The sequence below is a fragment of the Tursiops truncatus genome, chromosome 2 (genome assembly GCF_011762595.2).
Source record: "Tursiops truncatus isolate mTurTru1 chromosome 2, mTurTru1.mat.Y, whole genome shotgun sequence".
Lineage (NCBI taxonomy): Eukaryota > Metazoa > Chordata > Mammalia > Artiodactyla > Delphinidae > Tursiops > Tursiops truncatus.
This window is the reverse complement of record NC_047035.1, coordinates 37,613,579-37,629,359: the sequence shown is the minus strand read 5'-3', so window position 1 is coordinate 37,629,359 and position 15,781 is coordinate 37,613,579. Positions and strand designations below refer to the sequence as shown.

Sequence of the window (15,781 nt, the reverse complement as noted above, 5' to 3'; positions counted from 1 at the left end):
GTAAGGAAAAAATTCCTCCCAAATCTGAAAAATTGTCTGTGGCACAATTAATTTTTTGAAATTTGTGTGTTGAAAACACATTCCAATGGGCCTCAAGGAGAGGCCAACTTAAAGAGTTTCACGCTCGAAGCTCACTGGGCCAACGTCTGGGGCAAGACCTGGAATCCTAGATTACAGACAAATGACTTTAAGAGGCTGTCTAAGAGGGAGGACAAATACATAGTGTATTTATAATCATTATTGTCCCACCTATATTAGTTTTCTATTGCTCCCGTAATAAATGACCACAAATGTTGTGGCTTAAAATCGGCACAAACTTATCTTACAGTCTGGAGGTTGGAAATCCTAAAATGAAACTGCATTCCTTTCCGGACTCTCTGGGAGAGAATCCGTTTCCTTGCCTTTTCCATCTTCTAGAGGCCACCTACTCCATTCCTGGGCTTGTGTCCCCTTCCTCCATCTTTAAGGCCAGCATTGCAACATCTTCAAATCTCCATCTCTCTCTGTCTTTCTGTCTCGTCTCTGCTTTTGTTATCACATCTCCTTCAGACTCTGACCCTCGTGCCTCCCTCTTATAAGGGCCCTTGTGATTATCTTGCACCCATTCAGATAATCCAGGATAATGTCTCTATTTTAAGATCCTTAACTTAGTCACATCTGTAAAGTCCCTTTTGCTGTGTGAGGTAACATATTCCCAGGATCCAGGGATTAGGACGTGGGCATCTTTGGGAGCTGGGGGCATTATCCTACCACACTCCACTTAAATGCCAGATGTTGCCAGTCAGTTACTGCCGTCTTTCCTACAGAGCCTGGACAAGGCTCAAGAGTTTTCTTAATTCTGTGGCAGCCCTTACCTGTCAGTCCTGGTTGGCGATTCGGCTGAAGAGTCTCCGTCACTGCCTTCCCCCTTTACTCTCTGCCTGGGGGTAGGAGTAGTTGAGAGGGCTGACCCCTACAGGCTGTACAAGCCAAGGGTTCCAGTTGGGTTAGGAAGTGGGAGGTACTAGTATGAGATTAGTAACCAAGAAGAGAGAGAAGTCGGGGTGGTCTTAACCCCCTCCCTTTTCAGCAAGTGGTTCCAGCAGCTCCTGCTGACACCTCTTTGGCTTAGGGCACTTTCCCTCTTTCCCCTTGAGCCCAGGTGCTGTACCTATTTTTGGAAGGGTTAGTCTCTGGGTGTCTCAGCTCCTTGGTGGTTTCCCTTAACTTTACTATCAGTGGTCCTTTCACCACAGAACTCCATCTGTGGAGTTCCTGCTTCCTACTGGAACCTGAGTATACAGTAGTCAAGATGAAGTCTGTCTGTGGATTTGATCTAGTCTACCCTTCGATTTTACAGAGGAAAGAACTGAGGTCCAAAGAGCCTCAAGTAACTTATCTAAGGTCGCATGACTAATTAGTGCCCAACCATAGCTAGAAACCAGGTGTCTTAGCTGCCACATCATCTGTACTAAACTTTTTTTTAAAGGGCTAAATCTAGAATGAGTTGAAATAGACATAATTGAATCATATTGAATTAACACTGAAGCAATCTCTAAGAATAATTGCTTATAAGCAATCTCTAAGAATAATTTGTTTTCCAAATTATCTTTTAGTTAATGATGAAATTGAGGTGCTGATTCCTTATGGTTACAAATCCTGTTTCGTTCCAGAGCTTATATCTGGTAACTTTTTAATATTGACCTGGTGAAAATAGTAATCCAGTGATTATTTATACCATCCATTTGTCAAATAAATATATATGCCATCATTCTTAGGTTAAATTGTAAAACAATATTATAAACCATGTCTAGAGGAAAAATCCTTCTATAACTTATTAGTCATTATTGTAGGATACTTACAAAGAGAAAGAATGGTTTTGTTATTTTCAGAAATTTAGCTGTTTTACTTTTTTTCATAGCCTTGACCAATGTGAAAGAGTTTTGGAGCTCTTAAAACAATATCAGAATTTTAAAAGTGTCCTGACAACTTTGATTCAAAAAGAAGAGAATATCATCTCCCTCCAGGCTTCCTACATGGGAAAGGAGAACTTGAAGAAAAGGATAGCAGAGGTGAGTCCAAATTCCAAAGGAAACTTTACATAGCGGCCTCGCTTGCAAGCCCAACAATAGAGAGGATATTATCAATGAAGTCACTTTCGAAACTTAGTTTAGAAGAAGTTACTAGTGACTTTGTTTTACCAGGTATCTAAGAATTTATTGGATTTATCCCCAGGCCTTGAAAAAGATTGGTCCCCGGGTTAATGCTGGGTTGCATCTGTTTGGGTTTTGATACTGATGGTGTGGTTCTTTTGGAGTCTGGGGTTGCCCCTGCTGCTACCTCTGAAAGGTTGGAACAGTTTGTGCACTGACTTCCCACATAAAAAAATCCCTGAGACTTCATTGCAACCTTGAGAGAAAGAAGGTACTAGGAAAATCCCGTCTGTTGTTAGTGGATAAAGGAAAAATTATGTTTTTATTTCTTCCCTTTTATTTCTTCGTAAAGATGTGTGAGCTTATCTCCAAGTTGCTCTGTCTATGTTCATAGCCTCGCCAATCACGACTGCATAGTTTAAGAAGAATAACACTTTTGGACACTAGATGTCATTATTTTCTATGATTTTATGTGGTTATCAACCAGAGTGGCAGAAGAATGGAATAGTTAGAAAAGGATACACTACACTGTATTACTATACACCAGAAAGTTGCTTTTCCTCTTGGTTTTATGAGTACTCTATGCTAAAGTGCTGTCAAAATGTCAGAGGCATTTGTGAAATATCATCTACTTGATACACCTGGTTGTTAGAAAGCAATTTTATTAAAGTTCCCAGTGGCTGAGAGCAACAACAGTGAGGCTTATATACAGACATACCTCACTTTATCACACTTTGCTTTATTGTGTCTTTTACAAATTGAAAGGTTTTGTGGCAACCCTTTGTAGAGCAAGTCTGTCGGTACCATTTTTCCAACAGCATTTTCTCACTTTGCGTCTCTGTGTCACATTTGGGGAATTCTTGCAGTATTTCAAACCCTCCACCACCAAAAAGATTATGACTTGCTTAAAGGCTCAGATGATGATTAGTGTTTTTAGCAAATAAGTATTTTTAAATTAAGGTATGTACATTTTTTAAGACAATGCTACTGCACACTTAATGGACTACAGTATAATGTAAACATAACTTTTATATATATCTGGGAAACCAAAAAAATTCATGTGACTTGCTTTATTGCGATACTCCCGTTACTGGCATGGTCTGGACCCAAACCTGCAATGTCCCTGAGGTATGCCTGTAGACCAGATTCTTACAGACAATTTAGTCTTTGTCTAGAACTCTTATCCCTGAGGCTGAAGTGACACTCAGAGTCACATCAGTGCCACAGATGAGGAGTAGCCCCTGCCTGCGGCCTCCTTTCTCAGACGCAGTTTCTTGGAACTGACCAATCAGAAAGAGCTCTGCTTGGACACCAGTTGTACACTATGTGACTGTTTAACTGGTTTCCCATCAGATTTAATCGAGGGAGACCACCATGCTAGGAGCAGGCTGGCAGTCGGAATCTCTTAGATGCAACCTGTCTGGTTCCATCCAGCAGAGGCAGCTTCTGGGTTTGGCAGCCTTGGGATCTAGGAGGATCGTGTCCTCATCCAGGTGGATTAAGGAGCTTTGGTTCTCAGAGTATCCAACACGATCAGCTTTACAAAATCCCCTCAGCCTTGTGGCCCAGTTCACATAGCTACTTTTCTACTGTGCCCCTGATACCAGTTTCCCAGCTTGTGCTCTTGTTTCAGGATCCAGGTCTCTGCCTTAGATACTCACAGATCCTGGGTCGCTGCCTTTCAATCTGACCAGATAGTGAATCCCTTCTGACTGGCAGCTGTTCTTGGTTTGTGCCAATCCTCCTCACTCCTGGAGTCCTGCCTGTGTCCCACTAAGTGGGATCCTGTTACCAGCAGAGCTGTTCCTTTCCTGATTAGGTGAGGCAACATCTATAAAGTGCCTGCAGAGTGCCTAGGACTTCATCAACCCATTAATGGTAAACTGCACTTTCTGGACAAGTTATTTATTGGACTAATAAAACTTCTGTCACCTTCAGGCACTTGGCCCCTCTCCTGGGTGAGTCTCCCTGATGGGAATCTAGATCCAGGTCCTGACCCCTCTGCTATGATTAGTTCCTCTATGGCTGTTGTCTTTTTCCATTTGGGCTGCTATAAAAGAATACCATAGATTGGGGGCTTAAAAACAACATAAATTTATTTCATACAGTTCTGAAGACAGTTCTCACAGTTTATAACATTCTGCCTTTGACCCCTCAAAACACGTCCTTCTCACATGCAAAGTATATTCATTCCTTCCCATCAGCCCTAAAAGCCTTAACTCGCTCCAGCTTAGTCCAAAGTCTCAGCTAAATATCATCTAAATTAGATATGAGTGAAACTCGAGGTGCACTTCATCCTGAGGGAATTCCTCTTGTTTATCCAAAACAAATGGACTGACAGATATTTCACCAGCGAAGAGGGATTTATTTGGGATCAACAGAGAATTGCATTTCAGGGTCGGCACCCATGGGAGCCATGTGCAAGTCCCTGCACAGCAAGGAGAGAAGAATGCTTTTATAAAGGGGAAAAGGACGTTGGATGGGCTGTAGTAGACAGAGTCCATGGCTTTTCATTGGCTGAGGCCTTGCCAATAAAGGAACCTTTCTTCTTCCTATTGGGCTCTGCCACCCCATCTGGTCTCCCAACTCTGTTTAATTTAGGTTTCTGTTTATTCTTTTTTTTTTTTTTCTGTATGCCTCTCACTTTGTGGCCTCTCCCGTTGCGGAGCACAGGCTCCGGACGCGCAGGCTCAGCGGCCATGGCTCACGGGCACAGCCGCTCCGCGGCATGTGGGATCCTCCCGGACCGGGGCACAAACCTGTGTCCCCTGCATCGGCAGGTGGACTCTCAACCACTGCGCCAGCAGGGAAACCCTGTTTATTCATTTTTTTACACTCTACAGCTGTGAACCCATGAAACCAAACAAATTATATACTTTCAAAATACAGTGGTGGGACAGGTATAGGATAGACATATCCACTCCAAAAGAGAGAAATAGGAAAGAAGAAAGAAGTATTGGGTCCCAAGGAAGTCCGAAACCTAACAAGGCAAACAACATTAAACCGTAAGGCTTGAGTATAATCCTCTCTGGCTTGATGTTCTGCCTTCCAGGTCCACTGGGATGGCATCATCACCCTTGGCTTGGCTGGACAGATTAGCAACTTTCTCTGTAAACAAAGAAACAAAGTAAGGATAGAGGTTAAATAACTTTCCCAAGATTATATGGCTAATAAGTGACAGAATCATTATTTAAGCTGAGGTCTATCTGACTACAAAGTCATGTTCCAATCATCATAATATTGCCTTCCCTGAAGACATATTTGAAACATGTATATTATAGAAGTAAAAAATGGCTAACTTTGCTTTGTCTGTACCCCTGTCTGAAATGTAAAGGTTTACTCAGAAAAATATTTTAAAAATTAACAAAACAACTGTAATTACCTTTAAGAAACATATAAATGCCCAGGCTTTTATTATTATATTGAGAATCTTGTATCTAGTGTGGTATCTTTGTATATTTGCTGAAATAATATATCATTTTGTATGGAAGATACAGAAGTACACTTGTGTTTAGTTATTTTCTCATATGCTTTTTTTTAACTGTCTGAAAAAAGCAAATTTTAGTACCAATTGTTAACATAACTCTCAGTTAATTTTGTGATGACTTAGGTACTGTCTTCAGAAACAATCAGTTTCTGGTGTATGTATTGTCATGATGCTTTGCACCAGTGGCTGAAGTATGATACCACTGAGAACTTTTGTCCTTCAAAACCATAGAAACCTGGATGTTTATCTAGGATATGGTGCCAAATTTCCACCCTCTTTAATCAAAGGCAGAAGTGCAAAAGTAAGACTAGAAGGCTAGAGTGTCAGGGGACTATTAAAGTTTGGGAAATGTCAGGGGGGGATCTAGTTTCCTTTATTTTACCCCTTCCATTCATTGTAGGACAAAGCCTGCAGTTCCTGTCAATGCTAAAAGTATCCTCTCCTGCTCTTTCTTTTCTCTTCACCCACTGGTGGCTTGTGTCAATGTAACAGCAAAGTTCTTTGAATGTAATAAAAATTAGGTTACACACACACATACATATATGTATTTTTCATTTAATTGAACAAGCATTTATTATGCCCTATGCAAAATGTCTTGAACTGGGAGAAAAAAAACACCTGAGTCTGCATCTCAGCTCTGCCAATGTATCAGTCAGCTTCCAGTCAGGAGACAGAAACTGCCCCAGTTATTTTTTTTTTCCATTTAAAACATTTAAGTAATTTTAATTTTTTAAATTAAACTTTTAAATTTGAGATAATTGTAGATGCATATGCAGTTATAAGATATAATACAGAGAGATCCTATGTACCCTTTACTAAGTTTCCCCTATGGAAATATCTTGTAAAACTGTAGTGCAATATTGCAGTCAGGTTACAGACAATCATACAGTCAAGAGGAGGAACGTTTCCATCCCCAGACTATCCCTGGTTCCGTCATCGGATAGCCCTACCACTTCCCTCTTGCTTCCACCCCCTCACAACCACTAATATGCTCTCCATTTCTATAATTTTGTCATTTCAAAAATCTTATATAAATGGAATCATACAGTATCTAACCTTTTGGGATTGGTTATTTTTACTCAGCCTAATTCTCTGGAGATTCGTTCAGATTCTTGCACGCATCAATAGTTTGTTCCCTTTTCTTGCTGAGTAGGATTCCATGGTATGGATGTACCACAGCTTGTTTAACTGTTACCTCCGAAGAACATCTGGGTAGTTTCTAGTTTTTGGCTCTTATGCATAAAGTTGCTATAAACATTTGTACAGGCTTCTTTGTGAACATAAGTTTTTATTTCTCAGGGTTAATTGCTCTGGATTACAGTTGGTGGGTTGTATGTTAATTATGTATTTCATTTTTAAAGAAACTTTCAAACTGTTTTCCAGAGCTGCTGTACCATTTTACATTCTCACCAGTAATGTATGAGTGATCCAGTTTCTGTACATCCTTGCCAGCATTAGATATTGCCTCTACTTTTTATTTTAGTCATTCTGATAGATATATAGTGGTATCGCTTTGTGGTTTTCATTGGCATTTTCCTAATTGCTAATGGTATTGATCATCTTTTCTTGTGCTTATTTGCCATCTGTATGTCATCTTTGCTGAAATATCTCTTCATATTTTGTGTTCATTTTCTAAGTAGATTGTTTGGTTTTTTTTTTACTGTCGAGTTTTGAGAGTTTTTAATATATTCTACACAGTAGTCATTTGTCAGATATGTGGTTTGCAAATATTTTCTCCCAAACTGTAGCTTGTTTTTCATCTCCTTAATGGGTCTTTCGCAGAGCAAAAGACTTAAATTTTGGTAAAATCCAGTTTATCAATTTTTCCTTTCATGGATTGTGCTTTTGGTGTCAAAGTCTAAGAACTCTTTGCCTAGCACAAGATCCTGTAGATTTTCTCCTATTTTTTTCCTCAAAGTTTTATAGTGTTATGGTTTACATTTAAGTCCATCATCCATTTAGAATTAGTTTTTGTATAAGGTGTGAGACTTGGATCAAGGTTTACGTTTTTATCTATAGATGTCCAGTTGCTCCCGCACCATAAGTTGAAAAGGCTCCCATTCCTCCTTTGAACTGCTTTTTCATCTTTGTCAGAACTCAGTTGGGTATATTTGTCTGGGTTCACTTTCATCTATTGATCTGTGTGTCTGTCCCTCTGCCAGTTGATGTAATCTTTATTACTGTACCTATATGATGTTTTAAAATCAAGTAGACTGATTCTTCCCACTTTATTCTTCTTTTTTCAAATACTTTAGCTATTATAGTTCCTTTATTATTCCATATAAATTTTAGAATAATCCTGTCTATATCTACAAAAGTATTGCCGGGTTTGATAATAATTGCATTAAACCTGTACATCAATTTTGGGAGAATTGACATTTTTACTATGTTGTCTTCTGATCCATGAACTTAGTATGTCTCTGCATTTATTTAGATCTTCTTTGATTTCTTTAATCAGTATTTTATAGTTTTCAGCGTATAGTTCCTGTGCATGTTTTGTTAGATTTACACTTAAGTATTCAATTTTTTGAGTAACTGTGAATGGTATAATATTAAAAATTTGTGTCCACGTATTCATTGTTAATATGGAGAAGTGAAATCGATTTTTATGTTTATCTTGTATCCTGTGACCTTTCTGAACCCACATATCAGTTCTAGGGGTGTTTTTGTAGATTCCTTGGGCTCTCTGACATAGATAATCATGTTGTCTGAAAATAAGGACACCTGAGACAGAGGGCTCCTTGTTACTGCTGGTTGGGGATGGGCATTCTGCTTCCCCACAAGGTCTCTACTGACACCTCCCTGGCTCCTCATTACAGCTCCCTAGGTAGCCTCCCCTGACATCATGGATGTGTGTGTGTGTGTGTGCGTGTGTGCGTGCACTTGTTACTGCCCAGCAGGAATGAAAGTCCCAGCTCTACTCAGCCTTCTTTTCCCTGGTTGGGGGAGAGTGGGGCTCCTGTTACAGCCTGGAGATGGTGGCTGTCTAGGCTCTACACTTGACCTTTGCTGGCACAGGTGGGCGTTGGGCTACAGTGTTTCCTATGGTATTTTGCTCCAGTGAGTGATTATTTCCTAAAAGTTTTCTGTCTTGGTAGGTTGTCCTATTCCTGGTTCTTGGGCTGAAGAGAAAAGGCTTTTCCTGGTCTGTGTCTGTGGATCTTACCAGCTTCTGACTTCTCCAGCACACAGTCTGGGATATCCAAGGGAAAAAAAAAATTCAGGGAGCTCACCACCAGGCTGTCTTCAGGAGCTGATGCTCCCAGCCATTCTCCTTCCTTGAACTCCTCACTTTTCAGTCTTCTTAAGTCTGTTTTGTATATGATGTCCAGGGTTTTTAGTTGTGCTTAATGGGAAAATTATGCCTACTGCATATTCCCAGAAATGGAAGTCCCCTGTGGGTATATAATTTTTAGTTTTTTATTTATGAGAAATCACTATTTTCAAATTTTATACAATCATTAAAAATGCTTATATAAGATTAGTAAATTGAGTGGAAACATTAAGATTGCATTACTCGACACACATTTTATTTTGTAGTTTAAGATCATTGGCCTTTTGGTTAAATACTGTTTCACCTTCCATGTTAGAAATGACATGGAAGTTAGAATCATGAAAGATTAAACTAGAAGTCACATTAAAGATGTTTTAGAGTTTTGTCTATTTTATTCAGATGAGCACTTAGGTTCTTCAAAATGACAAAGATGATTCCTATTTGAGGAGTCTAGGAACTGTCACTTTTTTATATGATTGAATAGAGGTGCTTTTTTTTGGTAGAATATTATTTCACGTGCACTAGAAAGATGGTTTTAGATCATTATAAATATTTCATCATGCAGAGTGGGACAAGGAATTTGGGTGTAGGATTATTAATAAACCAGATGTTTAGGATTCTAAAAACTTTTCATTGAGAAAGTGGGACAGTAAGTCTTATATTTGTATCAATATATCAAAACATGTTTCATATCATTTTTACAGATTGAAGTTGTTAAAGAAGAATTTAATGAACATTTAGAAGTTGTAGACAAGATTAACCAGATCTGCAAAAATCTACAATTTCATCTAAATAAAATGAGAAACTTTGAAGAGCCTCCTTTTGAGAAAGAGGCTAATGTTATCGTGGATAGGTGGCTTGATGTAAGTGATAATTTAATTGACTAGAAATTCTATTTAATAACAATTAAATTGATCTTTTCTTTTGTATCTTTAATGTTTTCATCTAATTACAAAATTCAAAAGTGCTCATTATAAAAAATGTTCAAATAATATAAAGTTTGTGACTTGGGATTTAGCTTTACGCCCAGAGTTAGGTACTGTTTTACTAACAAATGAGTCTGTACTCTTTTAGATATACAAGTGCATACTCAAGTTATTTGAAATAAACTAATTAATGTATTATCCATCCATGCAGCCAGTTGATGTTCAACATTATATTTATTTAATATTTTAAAAATAATTTTTGGTTGAGTAGTAATGATATTTTTATGAATTATAAATTAAGAATTTGTGCTATATTTTGATCTGGGTTTTTGATATTTAAAATTAAAAAAAATTTTTTTTTTGGTCTGCGTTGGGTCTTCGTTGCTGTGCATGGGCTTTCTCTAGTTGCGGCGAGCAGAGGCTACTCTTCATTGCAGTGTGTGGGCTTCTCATTGCAGTGGCTTCTCTTGTTGTGGAGCATGGGCTCTAGGCATGCAGGCTTCAATAGTTGTAGCGCGTGGGCTCAGTAGTTGCAGTATGCGGGTTCTAGGGCATTCAGGCTTCAGTAGTTGTGGCACAGGGGCTCAGTAGTTGTGGCTCTCAGGCTCTAGAGCACAGGCTCAGTAGTTGTGGCGCACGGGCTTAGTTACTCCTCTGCATGTGGGATCTTCCTGGACCAGCGATCGAACCTGTGTCCCCTGTATTGGCAGGCGGATTCTTAACCACTGCACCACCAGGGAAGTCCCTGTTCTGGGTTTTTAAAAGCATTTTTTATTATTGTGGTTTAGAAAATAGGAAAACTTGCTTTCAATTGCATATAAACTGCAGCAAACCAGCTAAGTTTTTTTTTTTTGTAGAAGAAAGAACTACATGGTATGTTAAAGCAAATTTTTTGTTGATGAATAAAGCAAATTATTTAGCAAGTAGAGGTAATCTAAAATTTTATTTTGAAGTTGTGTTTGACTGAAACAATGGTTCTTATGCTTTTCACCACTAAATATGTTATTTTTATTTTTTAATTATGGTAGATAAATGAGAAGACAGAAGACTACTATGAAAATCTTGGTCGAGCTCTAGCTTTATGGGACAAGCTTTTTAACTTAAAAAATGGGATTGATGAGTGGACTGAAAAGATCCTTCAAAAAATGGAATTACATCAACTGACTGAAGAGGAAAGACAAAAGCTGAAGGTTAATTAAGCAGAAATAGAATATTTGTTCTTTTTGTAGACAGTTGACATTTTAATATCAAGTCTGCTTTCTTGAAGAGGGGTAGAGAAATCACAAAGAAATCTTTTATTTCTTTCATTATTCCTTGAGTGAGACCTGAATTCCATCATTTTCTTTGTGGTATCCAGGAAGATGTTCGCAGGTATTATTAATCTGTGCTGTATACCTGAAACTAACATAGCACTGTAAATCAACTATACTTCAAGTAAAGTAAAAAGATTCAAGTAAAGTAAAAACACAAGGCTGAATATCAAAATCTTTATAGAGCTTCAAAAGAGGCTGTTTTTTTAAAACAGTGATCTCAGGTTTTGCCATTTAGAAAGAATTAAACTTATCTCTTGTAATGAAATAATACCATTTGCAGCTACATGGATGGACCTAGAGATAATCATACTAAGTGAAGTAAGTCAGAAAGAGAAAAACAAATACCATGTGATATCACTGATATGTGGAATCTAAAATATGACACAAATGAACTTATCTACAAACCAGAAACAGACTCACAAACATAGAGAACAGACTTGTGGTTGCCAAGAGGGAGAGGGGGCGGGGGAGGGATAGATTGGGAGTTTGGGACTAGCAGATATAAATTGTTATATATAGAATGGATAAACAACAAGGTCGTATTGTATAGCACAGGGAGCTATATTCTGTATCCTGTAATAAACCATAATGGAAAAGAAAAAAATAATAAAAAAAATTTTTAAAGTTAAAATATTTTTAAAGTTATCTCTTTTAACCCTAAAAAGAATTCTTTCTATTGCTGGTTGTTTGCATATTATTAGTTTGGACCATATAAAATTACAATCTTCGTATGTCAAAAAATAGTTAAGTCTGGCAGTTATATGTGGTTCAGTGTAATATAAAAATGTATTATGCGTGTATGATGGCTTTGCAGTATGTCACGTCTAATGTCTCAAGCCTTATTTTTTTCCTCTAATTTTGGTCACTTTATTCACTTTTAAATTCACATATCCATTTTTATACTTTTGGAAAAAGACTTTCAAAATGTGTGGAGATTTATGAGTTTCCTGGGTCAATATTAATTGACAGTTGTGAAGTAAGATTTTGATTTTCTAAGTGAAATGAATTGTCACTAAGTATCCCTTAATTTTGTCTTGAGATACAGGTTATTTAAAAATTTGAAGTTAAGGATTATAACGGCTACCGTGTGGGCCAAATTCTGCCAACATGATGTGTGTGTGTGTGTGTGTGTGTGTGTGTGTTGGCTTTATATGTTTATGTGTATGTTTATATGTACAGAGCTATTGAGATGTCATGCCTTTAGGTAGGCACTGCATTCTGCTGTGGCGCAAGCCTGGCCCCTCTCGTTTTATTGCTAGAGTGTTTCACTCAGTTATAACATATGCCTGACCCATGAAGACACTTAGTTTTGCAACTCCCAGGACTGTATCAAAAATCAGGTGATCAGGGGAAATTTAAAGGTTCTTTCAGTTTCTATATATTTTCAATAGCAATCAGGGGTACCAGAAAATAAGGTATAAAATAAAAAGATATTTTCCATTACCATTGTGTGTTTTAGGAAGAGTTACAAGTTCATGAACAAAAACCTTCAGAATTTTCTAAAAGAGTGGCTAAGATACAGTTCCTGCTTCAAAGCAGTGAAATACCTCTTGAATTACAGGTAAGAAAATTTTTATTTTAAAGTTGCAATTAAAGATGTTCTATATCCTCTAAAGTAATGCTCATAGCCAGAATTCTAAAACTTAAACCTAAAATAAAATTAGGATCATTACTTGATTCATCTTTAGTCATGTCCAGCCAAAATTTTAATAGCCAGCATAGTTTATTATATTTCTCCCATTTTAGAATGAATAATTTTTTGCATTCTCTTATTCTCATCTCATTTATTTCACAGGCCTCTTGTGCAGAGGGGGAGATGTTACCTTGCTTCGTGTAAAGTAACAAGGGTTTCCTCATAAGTGTCTTGGGCCTAGGAAGGAGAACATGGCTCAAGAAATTCCAAGTTTATTAGTTGCTAGATGGAGTAACAGGGAGATTGCCCCAAGTGTGATTTTCTATTGTGTGAAGAGATTTGTTAGACTTTTATTTAAATCAAAGTGCAAAGTGCCTGAATATAAGCTCTGGAGTCAGACCTTATGGGGGAGGGCCTGGGTCTGCTGCCAGCCAACTTTGTGATCTTGGGCAAGTTACTTATCCTTCTTAAGCCTGTATTTTGTATATAAAGTGCTTACCATGATGTTGTGTACGTAATAAACACTTAATAAATGCTGGCTATTTAACTTTTTTCTGTATGTTTTAATAGGTTTTCCAATAAGCACCATGAGATAGCACCTCAACTGGTATGCTAAATAAAACTTGTTTTAAGGGGAAGATTCACCTAGTCTCTTAGAAAAAAATAAGAATGTCAATTTCAGTTTTTTTCAAGTTACTGTTTTTCTTTAAAGGCAATGTTTGAATTGTATCAGTGATGTTGAACAAGGAAGAATCAGAAAGAGAGAAGTTATTTCACGTTGAAATGAAACGAAGTTTCCACTCATTCTTCAGCAGTGCAGGTGTCTTATAATCTAGTTAAATCACGTCCATTACAGTACGTCATATGTTTCATGATTTCAGGTCATGGAGTCCTCTATTTTGAACAAGATAGAACATGTGAAAATGCGTTTAACAGGAGAATCCTACTGCAGTGCACTCGGTGGCAGCACAGCTGAGTTAAGGGAGGATCTCGACCAGGCTAAGACCCAGATTGGAATGACTGAGTCCCTCTTAAATGCCCTGTCTCCTTCTGACAGCTTGGAGATCTTTACTAAACTAGAGGTACTTCCCAGCTACTTCTCTTCTGTGGTTCAGATTTATTTTCACACTTGTTTCTGATGATCTTGTCCTCTTGAGGTTAATAATTATTATAAAAATAATATAAGTCTGGGGGAAAAACTCAGAAAAACAATTTGTGTATATTTAACTGTTTCACCTTTGAATTGCTTTGTGGTCATTATTTGATGTTAAATTGCATTGCATTATACATTTACTAGCTAAGAGAAAGCAGGTCTACCCAATAAAAAATCATCTAGATTTTCATAGAAACAATGGATACCTAGTATGTTTTGTGTAGATTGAGCCCATTTTTAAGACTTCACTGTTGTCTGTTTGTTTATATATTTAGGAGATTCAACAGCAAATTCTGCAGCAGAAACACAGTATGATATTACTTGAGAATCAAATAGGTTGTCTGACTCCTGAACTCTCTGAATTAAAAAAGCAATATGAAAGTGTCAGTGATTTATTTAATACCAAAAAAAGTGTTTTGCAAGATCACTTCTCTAAGTTACTGAATGGTGAGTGCAATGTTTCTCTTACTGTGCCTCTGGGAATCTTGAGGTATGAATAAGTACTGTGAACACAAAGGCTAATTAATCTAAGCTTCACTTAGAGATGGTTGCACACACTCTATTTAAGGAGATAATATTCAGATAAATCTTTTAGGAGCAAACACTCACTGATCTACACCTATCGTAAATAACATCTCTTTTGTTGAAGCACCAGATCTTTTTCTCGTGAAGGAGAGTCACGAGGGTCCTCGTGTTTGACCTGCTCCTTGTTGTCAGAGTCTGGGGTCATACCTGTGAGCAGGCTGCCCCTGCAGGTGTCTCTGGGTGTCCTGTATGCTTGGAAAGGAGGTTTGGTGTAGAAAATATGCCACAGTTACCACATCGGCTCCATTAACCCTCAAAATTAGATTTTAGTTTATTATCACTTTACAGTGACTCGTACCCACGGCATGGGAAGCAAGTTTCAAAATATTTTACTTTAACAAGGTTTGTGACGTATTCCTCGAATGAATATAGCTTCTTTTGTTTTCTTCCTGCAGATCAGTGCAAGAACTTTAATGACTGGTTTGGCAACGTTAAAGTGAACCTTAAGGAGTGTTTTGAACCATCAGAAACAAAAAAGAGCGTGGAACAAAAACTACAAAAGCTTTCTGTAAGAAGACGCGTTTAAATTTCAATCAAAATTTATCAAAATTAAAATGCTGGAGATAGAACTATATATAAGTAGCTAGGACAATAATTATTTTGACTTAGTATTTCCCTACATAGAGATAGTATTTCCAAAAAACCTGGCCTTTCCCCAAATACTGGTTGGCCAAAAAGTTCGTTCGGGATTTTCCGTGACATCTACGGAAAACCCGAACTAACTTTTTGGCCAACCCAATATTTTTAACACTCTGTGTTTACTGGGTAAGGGTGTAAGTGACTTAAAAAGGTTCTGTTTTCACAACTGTTCTAAGATGCTGTTTAACTTAATGTTTGCTGGTGAATTCAGTTGTGTTAAAATCATATTTGATAAAAAAAAAGGCTTTACCTAATTTGGACTTTGAAACCCCTTTACTTTCTATAAGAGATTGCTTGACTTTTTAAAAAGTTTTTTTCCCAGCCATATTTCTTTTAAAAATTGTCGTTGAACTTTAATACACTGCTGATGGGAGTGGGTGGGGGAAGATAGCCTGAAATAAGAGGCAATAATGTGGGCATTTCAAATGCGTATGGCGCCTTTAATTCTTGATCACTTTATGGTAGATTATCAAGTACTTTAGGCTTTGGTGATAACTTATGCTCTCAGACTTAATCAGTGGCATTAAATGTTCCCAGTTTAATTCCTTGCTTTGATGATACTGTTCTTTATTGACAAAATCACCTTTCTTCTCTGCTTTTAAATTATAGTTCCAACTTTTTTTTTAAACTTTGCGCATT

The 15,781-nt window shown here is 37.5% G+C and overlaps 1 protein-coding gene across 10 annotated transcripts in view; it reads left to right on the top strand.

The window, feature by feature from the left end:
* The window catches only part of SYNE2 (spectrin repeat containing nuclear envelope protein 2), a 331,838-nt gene that overhangs the window by 143,979 nt on the left and 172,078 nt on the right, over window positions 1–15,781 (top strand). For all 10 annotated transcript variants that reach the window (XR_012329953.1, XM_019922908.3, XM_019922901.3 and 7 more), the window contains 7 exons: window positions 1,901–2,051; window positions 9,598–9,756; window positions 10,848–11,009; window positions 12,592–12,693; window positions 13,647–13,847; window positions 14,194–14,365; window positions 14,899–15,011. Coding sequence is in view for 9 of the 10 variants with exons in the window: in XM_019922908.3 (XP_019778467.2) it covers window positions 1,901–2,051; window positions 9,598–9,756; window positions 10,848–11,009; window positions 12,592–12,693; window positions 13,647–13,847; window positions 14,194–14,365; window positions 14,899–15,011 (1,060 nt within the window). In the remaining variant the exon portion in view is untranslated. The remainder of the gene's footprint in view (window positions 1–1,900; window positions 2,052–9,597; window positions 9,757–10,847; window positions 11,010–12,591; window positions 12,694–13,646; window positions 13,848–14,193; window positions 14,366–14,898; window positions 15,012–15,781) is intronic.